At 38.8% G+C, this 14,154-nt stretch overlaps 3 protein-coding genes across 3 annotated transcripts in view; 1 reads left to right on the forward strand and 2 right to left on the reverse strand.

Moving 5' to 3' along the window:
• The window catches only part of LOC104805709, a 3,594-nt gene extending 3,099 nt beyond the window's left edge, over positions 1-495 (reverse strand). The window contains exon 1 of the mRNA XM_010530358.2: positions 1-495. Within this exon, the coding sequence (XP_010528660.1) occupies positions 1-397 (397 nt within the window). The 5' untranslated portion in view covers positions 398-495.
• A 526-nt stretch (positions 496-1,021) lies between these two features.
• LOC104805710 (ALBINO3-like protein 2, chloroplastic) lies at positions 1,022-7,133 on the reverse strand. The gene is made up of 14 exons (XM_010530359.1): positions 6,800-7,133; positions 6,597-6,703; positions 5,989-6,116; positions 4,938-5,009; positions 4,026-4,127; positions 3,813-3,872; positions 3,561-3,626; positions 3,289-3,336; positions 2,614-2,790; positions 2,473-2,528; positions 2,255-2,372; positions 1,822-1,911; positions 1,505-1,614; positions 1,022-1,363 (listed from the first exon to the last, which is right to left on the reverse strand). The coding sequence occupies exons 1-14, from the start codon at positions 7,102-7,104 to the stop codon at positions 1,213-1,215; spliced, it is 1,590 nt and encodes a 529-aa protein (XP_010528661.1). The 5' UTR covers positions 7,105-7,133; the 3' UTR covers positions 1,022-1,212.
• Positions 7,134-7,516: 383 nt separating this feature from the next.
• On the forward strand, positions 7,517-13,330 carry LOC104805711 (importin-4). The gene is made up of 20 exons (XM_010530360.1): positions 7,517-7,845; positions 8,084-8,216; positions 8,311-8,447; positions 8,543-8,588; positions 8,665-8,877; positions 8,963-9,466; positions 9,581-9,715; positions 9,803-10,018; positions 10,096-10,185; positions 10,271-10,515; positions 10,610-10,698; positions 10,917-10,957; positions 11,175-11,205; positions 11,320-11,442; positions 11,535-11,749; positions 11,836-11,931; positions 12,035-12,147; positions 12,410-12,545; positions 12,652-12,756; positions 12,859-13,330. Exons 1-20 carry the CDS (start codon positions 7,571-7,573, stop codon positions 13,057-13,059), a joined length of 3,144 nt encoding a protein of 1,047 aa, XP_010528662.1. The 5' UTR covers positions 7,517-7,570; the 3' UTR covers positions 13,060-13,330.
• The last annotated feature ends 824 nt before the right edge of the window (positions 13,331-14,154 follow it).

The raw sequence follows: 14,154 nt of genomic DNA on the forward strand, positions 1-14,154 counted from the left end.
TGCTGAAATCGACGGAGAAACTCCGCCACCGAAGGCTAATCTTGAGCTCGTTGTCTATCTCGCGAGCGCGGTCGAACGCGGAGTTCGCGGCAGAGCTGAGGCGGCGGGAGACGGAGTACTCGCGGTCGATTCGCTCGGCGGTCTTCTTCGCCTCGAAGACGAGAAGCTCGAAGCTGTCGTTAGCCCCGCGCCAAGCGTCTCTCCAGGCCTTACCGGACTTCACGCTGTCGGCGAAGCGGTCGAAGTCACCGCGTTGGAAAGCCTTCGGGCGCACGACGACGGCGCGTGGGAAGGACGCGCGGTGGAGGCGAGTGCAAAGCCGCAGAGACGGCGCGTGAGAAACACGAGCTGTGAATCTCGGCGGTGCCGAAGTCCACATGTAGTCGCAAGCCTTCATCGTTGAAAGGACATGAGAAATGAGAAGCCCCTCCTTGGGTACTTTGTCTGTCGATGCGGAAAAGCGATATGGAGTAGCGGAGAAGATGAAGGAAGAAAGAACGAATTCAATGAAATGACCAAAAGGCCCACAAGATATGCATATCTGCGGTGAGCAAAAACATCAAATTATTTTTCTTTTTTTTTTTAAAAAAAATATACCAAATTTATTATGTCTTCTTTGTTCAAGAAAAGAATGAAAACTTGTGATACAATTGGTAGAAAATACATTAATTAACTAACCATCATAGAAACATTTACGTTTTACACAAATTACATGGTATCTACTCACAATTAAAAATAATAATAACTTTTCATAAAAGATTCAAAAAAGGCACAAACCTTTATTTTGACTAAAAATACACTAAAAAATATACTAAAACACAAAATTATTAGGAAAGTATACATAACGTTAAACTAGTTGCATCGCCAATTAGACGTCTCATTATACATTTTTTCACGTTATACACACATACGTATGAATGTATACATACACATACATATAGCATATAAATGCTTTTGGCAATTTGAAAAAGAAATATATTAGTATGTTAATTAAAAAGTCGTGTATTTTTTTTTTGTTGCATTTCAGAATAATTAGTTTATTTTTAAGAGATTTGACCTAATTTTTACACGCTTTCAAGCTTCAGGAGTCAGGACAAGAACTCATTATTCAGACAAGCAAACTGAAACTAAAAGCAGATAATTCAAGGTAAGAACTTTCAAACAAATTATGAATACCCGCCCGGTTGGGATGGAGTATTTACCGATTTCAGATCAACGCTCTCTTCTACTGCTGACAAGATCACCAACCAAATCATTCTCGTCTTCACATTGGTCTAACAGATACTCGTACTCTGGTTTGTAATCAACCACCAACCGCAGAATCTTCGCTGCTTCCTCCTTTTGGCCTTCTCTGTACAATGCACTGAAACACAAAAACAAAGGCTTTTTTCGATACTTTAAACAAGAATACTCAACTTTAAAAAAAAATATTTCTACCTGAAGTCTCGAGTTTATTATCGTACTAATCTATTTTCGGGGGAGTGTGTGAAGAAGTCATATATACCTTGATAGAATCAGCAATGATTCAAAGTAATGTTCTTTGCTTCTATGCTCACAGGGTTCCTTCAGTTTTGCGACTCTTTCCAAATGTATGATTCCTCGTTTCATGTTTCCCTGCAGTGTAGGATCCAAGAGGTTACATTCCTGATAGTGTATGATGAGCTCCAAGACTCCAAGATCTGATTCCTTCAGACCAAATCCCACACAAGGAATCTATCCGAATAGTGCAGGATTGGCAGGAGAATTTGCTTCTAACTTCTAAGGAATAAAAAATGGACTATATCTTATACAAGAATAAGATAACTAGGGAAGCAATCAAACCTGTTGTACATATGCAGCACCAGCCCATTGGGATGCAAGCATTAAAAGCTCGGCATCCTCCTCAACTTTTGAGGCGTGCCCATCAAGAAGCTGGAACAGAAACAAGATAACAGTTTGAACTAGTAAAGGAGGTCCGGGAATGCAAACTTACTACACAATGATTGGCCACGACAAATTGGATCTGTGTTTCCAATCAGTTATAAAAACTGACCAGAAGGCACAATATGCCTCAGATGATAAAACAATCTTAGGTCCACAACTAAGCATGCCACGTAGGAAACTTATTTCAAGTAGTTTGACATTTTTGAAATGTCAAAACCTGAAGCTGAATAGAATACCACATCCAGCAGAACCATTTTGATAACTTCAGTAGAAATAAAAGATAATCCACTTGACAATGAGAGGAAAAACAGGAAACGTCAAAGGATCTAACCTTGGAAATAGCAAGCTCTAAATATTCAGTAGCTTCTGACAACTCCATCCTCTGCAACAAAGCCTGCCCCATAAGCACCAACCCTCTTACATATTCAGGATCCTTGTCAAGAGCTAATCTGAAACAAAATATAATTTACGGAGTGAACAATGCTAGGGTATGCTATTCAGGTAAAGGAATGATTTTGGGAGATCTGGAGGGAACTCGTAAAAACCTACCTCAGCAAGTGAATTGATGTTTCTCTATCACCTTTTGACAAGAGCTGAACTGAAAGCTGCCATCAACACAATTGAGAATATAAGAAACGTAGAATCACACCTAGTAGACTTGACAACAGGTTCCCGTTTGCCACCACTTACAGCAAGAAGTTCTTCTGGTGTTAGATTCTGTAGAGAAATTGTTTGCCCTTTTGAGTCAGAATCCACAAGGTTTATTGCAGCTCCATTGATCTCTATGGTATCCTCAGCTCTTAAAGAGGTACTCCTGCCCAGTAAACCCAATTTTGCTGCTACAGCAGGGTGCTTGAGAGATAAATGCTGCAATGTTGAGTTTTCTTCATGAGAAAAGTAAAAGCAGTTACTTTCTTCCCAAACAGAACGCAACCAGAAGTGCATACTTTTAGATGTATACATAGCCAACCACATATGATATGACTGATTTACAAGCATTGCTTCAAAAGTCTACAAGTGAAGTCACAAACTCGCCGCTGATCAGAACTGTCTTCATCAAAATGTAAGTAAATCACCATAAAAAGTCAGGCATAGTCTCGTCTATATAAGTCCACTCTACTACCTCTGACACTCCCCTCGTTTGTTCTGTCTTCACTCATGAAAGACGAAGGGCTTAAGAGAAAACAGGAAACTGACTCCTCTTTGATTTTATTCATTTCCAGATTTGGAACCTTCAAGGTTAACCTTGCTTTCCACTTTCCAGAAGCAAATAAACGTTCTTGTTTCCTCAAGATGTGACAAAAAAGAATTTCACAGACAGCGTTCAATAGCGAAGTCAGAGAAAATTGAAGCAAAATAGCATACCTGAAATAAACTTATTGAGCTATTAGTAACCCAATACACAAGACTTCCCTGAAATACGAAAAAAAAAACATGCAAAACTTAGGATGCAAAAAGTGAAAAAACAGTTGTAAAGTAAAAAATTGGTAGGAAAAAAAAATGGAATGTCAGAGACTGCATACTGTGACGATGAGTAGAAAACGCGCAAAAAGTTGCAAGGGTGGCAAAAGCGTAAAATTAAAAGTTACAAATAGATGATAACTATCTTCTAAAGAGATATGGAACATATTACTTACCTGAGGAACAATATACCCAACAAAAACCAGAGGCACGCTTAAGATCTCCAAATATAACTTGTAATACTGCCAAGAAATGACAATTGAAGTATCAAGAATCTGGACATATGAAACCTTTTATAACTAACACAAAAGCAATGAAGAAAAAGTACCAAGTCCAACGATCCCGGTATATCATGTCATGCTCATGGTTGAAAAGAATTCTAGATCCAACAAACCAAAATTATGCAACACGTAAATTAGTTCACTCACTTTTATGAAAAATCCAGTAAGGCCAGAAGTTTGACGGACTGTGGATGAGTCAAAAGAAACCTACAATGAAGATAAAAGGTCAAAAGGAAAACATATACCTCTAAAAGACTGGAATTGTGAGCTATGCAAATATAAATCATAGAAAAAAGAAACATAAAAAGCATAATATATAACATCAACTGAGCATTTGATCAATAAGGGTACAGAAAATACCTTTATGTTAATGTAATGTAAGCCAGCAATTAAAACTGGAAAGACTGGTCCAAAAAGTCCTTCTGAGAAGGCACTCAAATTTTGGAACCACAAGGCACCACCCTGCAAAAATAAGACAACAGATTAGACTAAGAGGAAAAGTAAGGAACATAGAATGACAATTTCCGGTTAAAAATGCTTATGAGTCCCAGCAGTATTCCAGGCACATGCTTGATAAAATAAATCCCATTACCTAAGTCCTAGTTTTCATATGATGATCCAAAGCCATCATGCCAGTTAAAAAGCATACAGAAAAACCAAGTGAATATGAATGGTCCGCAGTTGGAAAAAGGGGGAAAGGAGACATCCAATTAGACCGGAGAGAAACATTTTACAAAGTATCAGCACATTCTAAATGCCCACTGATCCTTGCAATAGCCTTGGTCTCTGATAAATGTCCCACATTGGAAAAAGAGAGGGATTTGGGACCAATATATAAGCAAAACCTTATTAATTGGTATCAGAGCCTGGTTTGGACCCTAGCTCCACCACAAAAGCTAGCTTAAGAGTGGAGATTTGACCCTTGCTTATATATTGGTCCCAAATCCCTCTCTTTTTCCAATATGGGACACTTATCAGTCTCCTAATGCATTTCTATTATATTACACTTCCAGTTTTACACTCACAGAAAATGTTGCTCGCCCCTAAATTTTTCATTTCTCTCGTGATTGTTGTCTAACTGGGTAACACAAAATAAGTGTCAAAGTTCCCAACAGAGTAGTATTTTTGGGAGAAATAGGAGTATGTTGTTTGAAGAGGAGACCTAAAAGGTTAATCACAAACAGAACCACCAGGAAAAATGCTTTGCTGATAAGGAAATAGACTCCAGTCCAATTTCAGGACATTTATACTAGTCATTCACATGGTACTTACAGAATCAAATCCAGGATGACCATCCAACGACATCTTCCGAATGCTCGTCATCAATAGGAAAAAGCATGGGAACTGCAGGTGTTGAAATCCAAACTGTAAGCAACTGTGGACATGCTTGATGTGGATACGCACACACATGTAAATTATATGTGTATTGTGTACATCTCTCAACGTAAAGAAGACCAGATCCATATAAAAAAAAGCCACGAGTCAAGCACTCGAAATGGCGTTAACTGAGTTCCACTGCCATATATTTACATGCATATGTCATGTAGATCCTCGTGCATATAAAATATGCTTGAATACTAAGTTATCGATTCCTTTCAATTGTAGCTGATTAATTTTTTTACAACAGCTGCATGAGGAATCTTAACAACCAAGAAAATCAAACCAAGTCAAGTAGAAGCTAATCGTAACATGTAGACAAACAGACAGAGGAAGGCTCAAAAGAAAGTGGAGCACACTAATAAAATGGTAAAGTGGATCACAAATTCACGATGAGAAATTTGGATAAAAAGTCAAAAGTTGGCCTCCTTCATATAGATTTTCATCTGAAATATATTATATATAGATGAATATTCAATTCAAAATTCCTTCCGTACATGAATTATAAACTTCAAATTTTTTGTTCCTTTCATTGGTATCTGAATCCTTTTAATCTAGTAGTTGGTCAAATAAACCTGCCTAATTGAACAAAGAGAGCCAAGAGGTTATAATACAAGGGTTATTTGATGGAAGAAAGGTTAAAAGAGGCAGCACCAACAAACAAAATGGTAAAAAGATAACCACATTAGAACTTAAGACAAAATGTCAAAGAACGGTTGTTCTAATATCAATATTCTCAACGGCCTCTTTTCACTTTCGGAACAGAAAAGCACATAAACATTTGACCTTCATAGACCTCACGCAGTGAGATACACACTCAAATCAAGCAATGGAAGTACAAAGACAAAGCACTTTGGTTCTTCTTCATAAATATACAACCTTCTAGCTAGTTTTGCCACTATTAACAAAGCATTTGCACAAAAGATTATAGTACAAGATATGTCACCTGGACCGATAGGTATGGAAAAAACCATAACAAGGACGGACACCGGTTCGCTCGACTTTCTTTAAGAAAACTAGAAAATTGGTCAACAAGTCTCCCCGCTGACAGAGGCTCTGAACCCTGCGTAGGCACTGCAGGAAAATACACTGAGCTAGTCTTCTAACTTCATTAAGTCACAGAAGGAAAAAGGAAATCATTCTCAGAGAATGCAACATAGAGGGTAATCGACGCAACACTACGCAGACATATTTCAATAAGTGGTTGGTGCCCCCTGAAACACATTTCACATTTAATATTACTGAGGTGACAAATGCAGATTGCTCGTGGCAATGCCACCATGGCCACACAGGACTAGGAAGATCATTGAAATCGTTGAGGCAACATTGAATGTCACGGCCTTATTGACCAAATTGTTTGACCTCAATGAAGTAAATTTTCGTGCTCACTCACAAACTGCTCCAGACAGTCAAGTTGAAAGACGCATAATAATCACACAAATTAGTTCCTAAAGTAAGAAATGAAAAAGAAAAGCAATTCAGCGACTATAAAAAATGTAATTTGCCTGAAAACAAGAAGTAAGCAGAAACAGCAAAGAAGAAAGTTAAACTAACACTGAGGTAACAGCTCCGAGATCCTTTTCAACTTCCTTAGTTGCAGTACGAGTAAAGGGAATAACGCAAGCCTCACAGCCACAGTAGAAGAAGCAATCACCATCCACCTGAATATCCAATGGATGGGTTCAATCGAAGAAGAACAAACAATTGCTGAAACACGATCCTAACTGTGTGTAATTGAAGAACAGAATGAAACCCACCAAGGCAAGCCAGTGAATTGATGGAACCCATCGAGAAAATGTATAACAGTGAGAACCGGTAAAGACGATTCATCGCTGATTCCACCAGAGATTTCGCGAAACCCTAAATCCGGGTTTGGAAAATCTCTTTCGGACACAGAAGAGAATAGTCGCCGGGGAGAGGAGAACCCCGGCAGCGGCGGGAGAGACTTATGGGGTAGGAAGGTGTGATCGCAGTGACAAGAAGAGAGGACGACGGAGAGCGCGGAGATTCGGCGGCGCGTGAGATAGAGAGAGGAGGCGCGGAGGCAACGCCAAGTTGCCATTCCGGCGGATTTTCTATACTGAAACCATAGCAGCCGTTAACAAAGGCTTAATAATGAAATAGGACCAAATGTGATCGAATAAAATTAAGGGGTCAAAAATCGAAATGATGGTGAAAATGCTATTACAAACAATAAATGTAAAAATACAACATATTCTCTTGAACACCAAATAAAATATAATTTTTTTCCCAAGTCTTATTTATAAATATTTCACGGAAACTAAACCAAAATTGGTTTTTTCTTTTCTTTTGGGCACGTGCTCATCTTTGAGCATACTAGAACTCAATCTGGTTTTATCTGATCCAAATTAAAACAACGGGGCCAAAATGAAGTTACGGAAAATGCTACTGCAAGATGTGTAAAGAGACATATAAACCCTTGTCTCAAAGGTCTGGCAAAACAAAAGCAAAGGCAAAAACCCTACTCAGCATTAGCAGCAGCCTCCTGCGCATCCAGGAGATCAACAATGGCGCAATCTCTGGAGCTACTGCTGATCCAATTCCTGATGCCCGACAACGATGCTCGGCGTCAAGCGGAGGAGCAGATCAAGCGTCTCGCGAAGGACCCACAGGTTGTTCCCGCCCTAATTCAGCACCTCCGGACGGCGAAGACCCCCAATGTCCGGCAACTCGCCGCCGTCCTCCTCCGAAAGAAGATCACCGGACACTGGGCCAAGCTCTCTCCCCAGCTCAAACAGCACGTTAAGGAGTCTCTCATTGAGAGCATCACCATAGAGAACAGGTCTCTCTCTGTGATAATTCTTCCTGTCTGGTTCAATTGGTGGTTGTCTGTGGTTTATATCTCCCTCCTCCTCTATCTTATGATTTTCCTCTCGCTGGTTCAATTGGGTCTTTGTTAATGGTCTCCCTGTCTGTCTTCTGTTTCTTCATCTCTCTGCTTCAATTGGTTCTTTGTTGATAGCTTTTCTCTCTCTGATTCAATTGGGTCTTTGTTAATGGTTTCGATCAAATGATCGCAGTCCTCCGGTGAGGCGTGCGAGTGCAAACGTTGTGAGTGTGGTGGCGAAGTATGCTGTTCCTGCCGGAGAGTGGCCTGACTTATTGACATTCCTCTTTCAGTGTAGTCAGAGTGCTCAAGAAGACCATCGTGAAGTAAATTTCCATCTGAAAATGTTGCCGTTTGTCGGAAATTGATATGTGAAATGGTTATTTGGTCGGTTATCTAATGCTAATTTGCTTTTTATAGGTTGCATTGATCTTGTTCAGCTCTTTGACAGAAACAATTGGCAACACGTTTAGGCCATATTTTGCTGACCTGCAAGCTCTTTTGCTAAAGTGCTTGCAGGATGAAAGCAGCAGTCGAGTCAGAGTTGCCGCTCTAAAGTAACTTTAATGCTTTGAAATGTTCAGGATTACAATTTTCACAATCCTTGTCCTTATCCTCTCATAGTTTCTCTGCTAAATCATTGATTTTCCAGGGCAGTTGGCTCTTTTCTGGAATTCACAAGCGACGGTGATGAAGTGGTAACTCCTTGAGTTGTTTACTTTAGGTGTTTTGTTTTTCGGCTTTCAGTTTCATGATTTAATTCCTGTTGACCAGGTCAAGTTTCGAGAGTTCATCCCCAGCATATTGAACGTGTCAAGAAAGTGTCTTGCCTCTGGTGAGGAGGAAGTTGCTATTATTGCGTTTGAAATATTCGATGAGCTGATTGAATCTCCTGCTCCGCTCCTTGGGGACTCTGTGAAGTCAATTGTGCAGTTCTCTCTTGAAGTTTGTTCTAATCAAAACCTCGAGAGCAGTACACGCCATCAGGTTAGGAGGAACATGTCTTTGATTTAGGGAAGTTTGGAGTTTATGGTTGAAATTGTTCCTTATGTTTATTTTATTCATTTGACAGGCGGTCCAATTAGTTTCATGGTTGGCGAAGTACAAATACACCTCCCTGAAAAAACATAAGCTAGTCATACCCATTTTGCAAGTTATGTGCCCCTTACTCGCTGAGTCATCTGATCAAGATGAAGATGATGATCTTGCTCCTGATCGAGCTGCTGCTGAAGTTATTGACACACTAGCGATGAACCTCCCAAAACACGTTTTCCCCCCTGTTTTTGAATTTGCTTCGATAAGTAGTCAAAATACGAACTTGAAGTTTCGAGAAGCTGCTGTTACGGCTTTAGGTGTTATCTCTGAGGGTTGCTTTGATATGATGAAAGATAAGTTAGACCCTGTTCTTCATGTTGTCTTGGGGGCTTTAAGAGATTCTGAGCAAATGGTTCGAGGGGCTGCATCATTTGCACTGGGTCAATTTGCTGAGTATCTTCAACCAGAAATTGTCTCACACTATCAGAGTGTTCTTCCATGTATATTGAATGCTATTGAAGATTCATCTGAGGAAGTGAAGGTAAATGTAGAATAAGGAACCAGCCATGTTGCAGCATAATGTTCTAAAAACAACATCATCTGTCACTATGTCGGTGTGAAAGATTTGTGGTGACATTGCATGTTTTCTCTGCAGGAAAAGTCCTACTATGCTTTGGCAGCATTTTGTGAGAACATGGGGGAGGAAATTGTTACTTTCCTTGAACCTTTAATGGGAAAGCTTCTGTCAGCCCTCCAAAGTAGCCCGCGTAATCTACAGGAGACTTGCATGGTATACAAGAAAATTTATGTGTTCCAAAGTTTCTTTGGAAGTGGTTTGGGATCTTTTAATTGGCTTTGCATTACCTTGTTGTTGTAGTCTGCAATTGGGTCAGTTGCTTCTGCTGCGGAGCAAGCTTTCAATCCATATGCTGAGAGAGTCTTGGACTTGATGAAGTATTTCATGGTGCTTACAAGTGACGAAGATCTTCGCTCCCGTGCAAGGGCTACTGAACTTGTAGGAATTGTCGCGATGTCTGTTGGAAGATTAAGAATGGAAACCATTTTGCCACCGTTCATTGATGCCGCGATATCAGTAAATATCTCACTGTTATTTTTTAAAAATAAATATGTTTTTTTTAAGGGAGAAGACTTAGTTTCATCAATTTTCAGGGATTTGGACTGGACTTCAGTGAGTTACGGGAATATACCCATGGATTTTTCAGCAATGTAGCTGAAATTTTGGATGATGGTTTTGCTCAGGTATGCATGATTTTCTTTTCATGAGGTTTTATTTGTCAATAGCCATTATTACGTGCAGCATTATGTAACAAAACTTTTTTAACAGTATCTACCACACGTGATGCCCCTGGTCTTTGCTTCTTGTAATCTCGATGATGGGTCGGCCGTGGACATTGATGAGTCTGACGATGAAAACGTGAATGGTTTTGGTGGTGTATCTTCTGACGATGAAGCTCATGATGAACCAAGAGTACGGAACTTAAGCATAAGAACAGGGGTTTTAGATGAAAAGGCAGCTGCAACACAAGCTCTTGGGTTGTTTGCGCTTCACAGTAAATCTTCTTTTGCTCCGTATCCTTTGGTTTCTTCATCTAATGAAGATGTTTCTTTTCTAAATTTTTTACAAAATTAAAAAAAAAACTGTCATTCCTTAATTAAATATAAGTTATCTGGAGGAATCGATAAAAATTATGGAAAGACATTCTGGATATTTTCATGAAGATGTCCGGCTTCAAGCAATCATCGGATTGAAAAGTGAGTTTTCTTGTCATTTGAATTTCAATTTCTACTTTTTCTACTGTTCTGTCACCTTAATTCTCGCTGTTAGCTAGCAAGCTATTTATTTGTCACTCGAGTTGTATTAAGTTTATTAGACGGCTGACTTCATTAATATGAGCATGATTCTTGGCATGGACATGCACATTCTTCAAGTTCTCTAAGTTGTTAACAACTTTTCTCGGTTGGAATTGCAGATATATTGGCAGCAGCGCATGCTATCTTCCAGTCTCTTAATGTGAGGACCAACGATCGTGAATCTCTCTCTTCCCCTCTCTCATATATATATACAGTTTCTATTATCTTTTATGTTATACCTAAAACGAAGTTGCAATATTTTCAATTAGGGTTTGAGCAGTTTCTCGTTAATAAAATTAATGGTTACAGAGAATGCTGAACCTTGGATAATCAATACTTGTTTTCGGTGTGTGTAATCTTTCTTGCCTCTTGTGCAGGATGGAAATGGAAAGGCAAAGGAAATTCTAGGTAATTCTTGTGTCTTTTTATAATGGAAAACTCTTTCCTGCTCCTTAAACAAGGATGATTTATGTGAAAACTGATTGGGAGAAGGTTTTGAAAGATCTTTTGGTACCACTGCAGATATTGTGATGAAGATTTATATCAAGACTATGGCAGACGATGATGACAAAGAGGTCGTTGCACAGGCTTGTATGGGTATAGCAGACATCATGAAAGATTATGGTTACATATCCATTGAACCTTGTGAGTATCTAGTCTGAGTCTATTTGATGACCAAAATATCTGGGAAAAATCTTTTTCCTTGGTGATCTTGATCTGAAAATATTGGTTTCTAGATCTATCACCTCTTGTTGATGCAACATTGGTACTGCTGCGTGAAGAAGCGGCTTGCCAGAAGTTAGATGATGACAGCGACGATGATGATGATTCTGGGCATGATGAGGTCCTTATGGATGCTGTTTCTGATCTCCTCCCCGCCTTTGCAAAGTGCATGGGTTCTCATTTTGAACCTGTCTTTGCTAAGTTCTTCGAGCCTTTGATGAAATTTTCGGTGGGTGTTAATAATTGTTACGCACAGGATCGTTGCTTCTTCCACTTGAATTTAGGTGCTCACTGTATCATTTCTCATGTCTGTAGAAAGCTTCACGTCCTCCACAAGATAGAACTATGGTAGTTGCTTGTCTTGCTGAAGTTGCTCAGGACATGGGTGCTCCAATTTCAGCCTATGTCGATGTGATTTTCCTGAGCCTCAAATACTCTATGATTCTTTTGTGGGTTTTAGAGCTGCTGAGACAATCTCTGTACTAATATTTGGGTTGTACTTGCTACCTTTCAGAGGGTAATGCCCTTAGTTCTTAAAGAGTTGGGATCACCGGAAGCAACTAACAGAAGGAATGCAGCATTCTGTGTTGGAGAGTTATGCAAAAACGGGGGTGAAGCCGCTCTTAAGTATCCTTTATGCATACCGTCTTTCCACATCATATTCTTCTCTTTCAAATCAGTTACTCTGACATACTACTATCTTTATGCAATACGCAATTTTCTTTTCAAGGCTCGTTGTGAGATCATGCTAAAAGACTGCTTTTCGTGCATTGACCTCTCTCCGATCATTTTTTCTTTAGCCTTCTTTCGTTCTAGTTTTTTGCTGGGTCTTTGAGTACTGAATGAATAATCTTTGCAGTCCATGCTGTATGCCTTGATTTAATACCAGATATGTTGGTGAGGTATTACGTGGAATCTACCCCCTTTTTGGGGAATCCGAACCTGATGTTGCGGTCAGGGATAACGCAGCGGGCGCTATTGCGAGGATGATTATTGTTCACCCTCAGTTGGTCCCCCTAAATCAAGTATATTGATCAATGACTAGTCCAAAGTTTTCATCTTTTTGCATCCCCTCCGAAACCCATAGAAATTAATGTACTCATTACTCACCCTTTACGCAAATTTAATCAGGTACTTCCAGTGTTTTTAAGAGGTTTACCGCTAAAGGAAGATCGGGAGGAATCTATGGCTGTATACAGTTGTATATATACACTCGTCTTGACATCCAATCAACAGGTGCCTACCTACTGCTTCCATTTTTATTCACCCTCTATGTTTCTTTGACGACACGCTTTCTTGGGTACATTTGGTCATGTGGTTTTTATGCCGAAAATCCAGATCCTTTCGCATGTCCCCGACCTGGTTAAGATATTTGGCCAAGTGTTGGAATCGCCCGTCGAGAAAGCTGAAGTGAAAGCCATTGTAGGAAGAGCTTTCTCCCACCTCTTATCGGTTTATGGACAACAGTTGCAGCCATTGATAAGCTGCTTGCCTCCATCTCAAGCAAATGCACTCTCCTTGTTTGCCTCTAGTGGCTGATCTTCTCTGCTCCGGTGCATACATATCTTGAGAGATCAAACAGAGAAAAAAACATTCTCCTTTTTTTTTGCGGTTTTGTCTTCTCATTTTGGCCTTGGTGTGTTTCTTCTGTTCAGTTTTTTGTTTTCTGTTTTTGGTTTTTGGTTCTTTTGGTGTTTTTTTTTTGTTTTAATTTTTTGGGCTACAAGTTTGTATTTTTTTTTTATTTGTCCATCATGTGTTACTGCCAATTATTGATTACATATATAAGAGTGAATATTTTATTTTTTTAGAAAAGCAATGCCAAAGAGAATGTTAGCATTTATTTTGTTGATGTTTTTTTTTTGTATGTTCTTGTAGCTCTCATTTATGTTAGAAACTAAGCAGACAGCTTCTCAATTTCGAGTTTGAATCTTCATTACCCCCATATATCACTTTTTATTGTACTCTGTTTTTGTTATCTTTAGAGATATATCCAATTCTTACATGTTGGACATGTATATATATATATAGTTACCCTTTGGAAATCTATCCTACAACCCTTTGGGTCGACATCGCAACGTCTCGCAGTCCTTTCCGAAAGACACAATATCGGAGACAGTAAACTCACACGACTCCATTACTAGCTGATAAACTACGCAGAACGGATAAATCAAGCAAAACTGATCGGTTCAGGAAAAACTTGACATCAGGAAGGATCGAACACACAACCTCGACTGGAGAGAGCTTGTTATTTTTCAACTAAGGTGGGGTTTTCCGGACATGTATATTGCATACATGGCTTTTGTTATCTCATTTCCATGTTTTTTGAAAATAATCGAACCGAAATTTCAAAAATCCAATGAGAAAATATTACAGACGTTTAATAATAAATATCGTTTTAGAAAATTTTTCTTTTTATTAAATAGATTTCATTTTAGATTTTCTAAAACTTATTAAAAATAATAATGCATTATTATTATTATTTTTATTTTTAGTAATATATATACATAATATATATATTTAATTATAATTATTTTTATGTATTATTATTATTTTTAATAATAAATTTAATTATAATTATTTTTATTGTAATATATATGCATTAGTAATGATATATATATATATATATATATA

This window comes from Tarenaya hassleriana, unplaced genomic scaffold (genome assembly GCF_000463585.1).
Source record: "Tarenaya hassleriana unplaced genomic scaffold, ASM46358v1 Cleome11, whole genome shotgun sequence".
Lineage (NCBI taxonomy): Eukaryota > Viridiplantae > Streptophyta > Magnoliopsida > Brassicales > Cleomaceae > Tarenaya > Tarenaya hassleriana.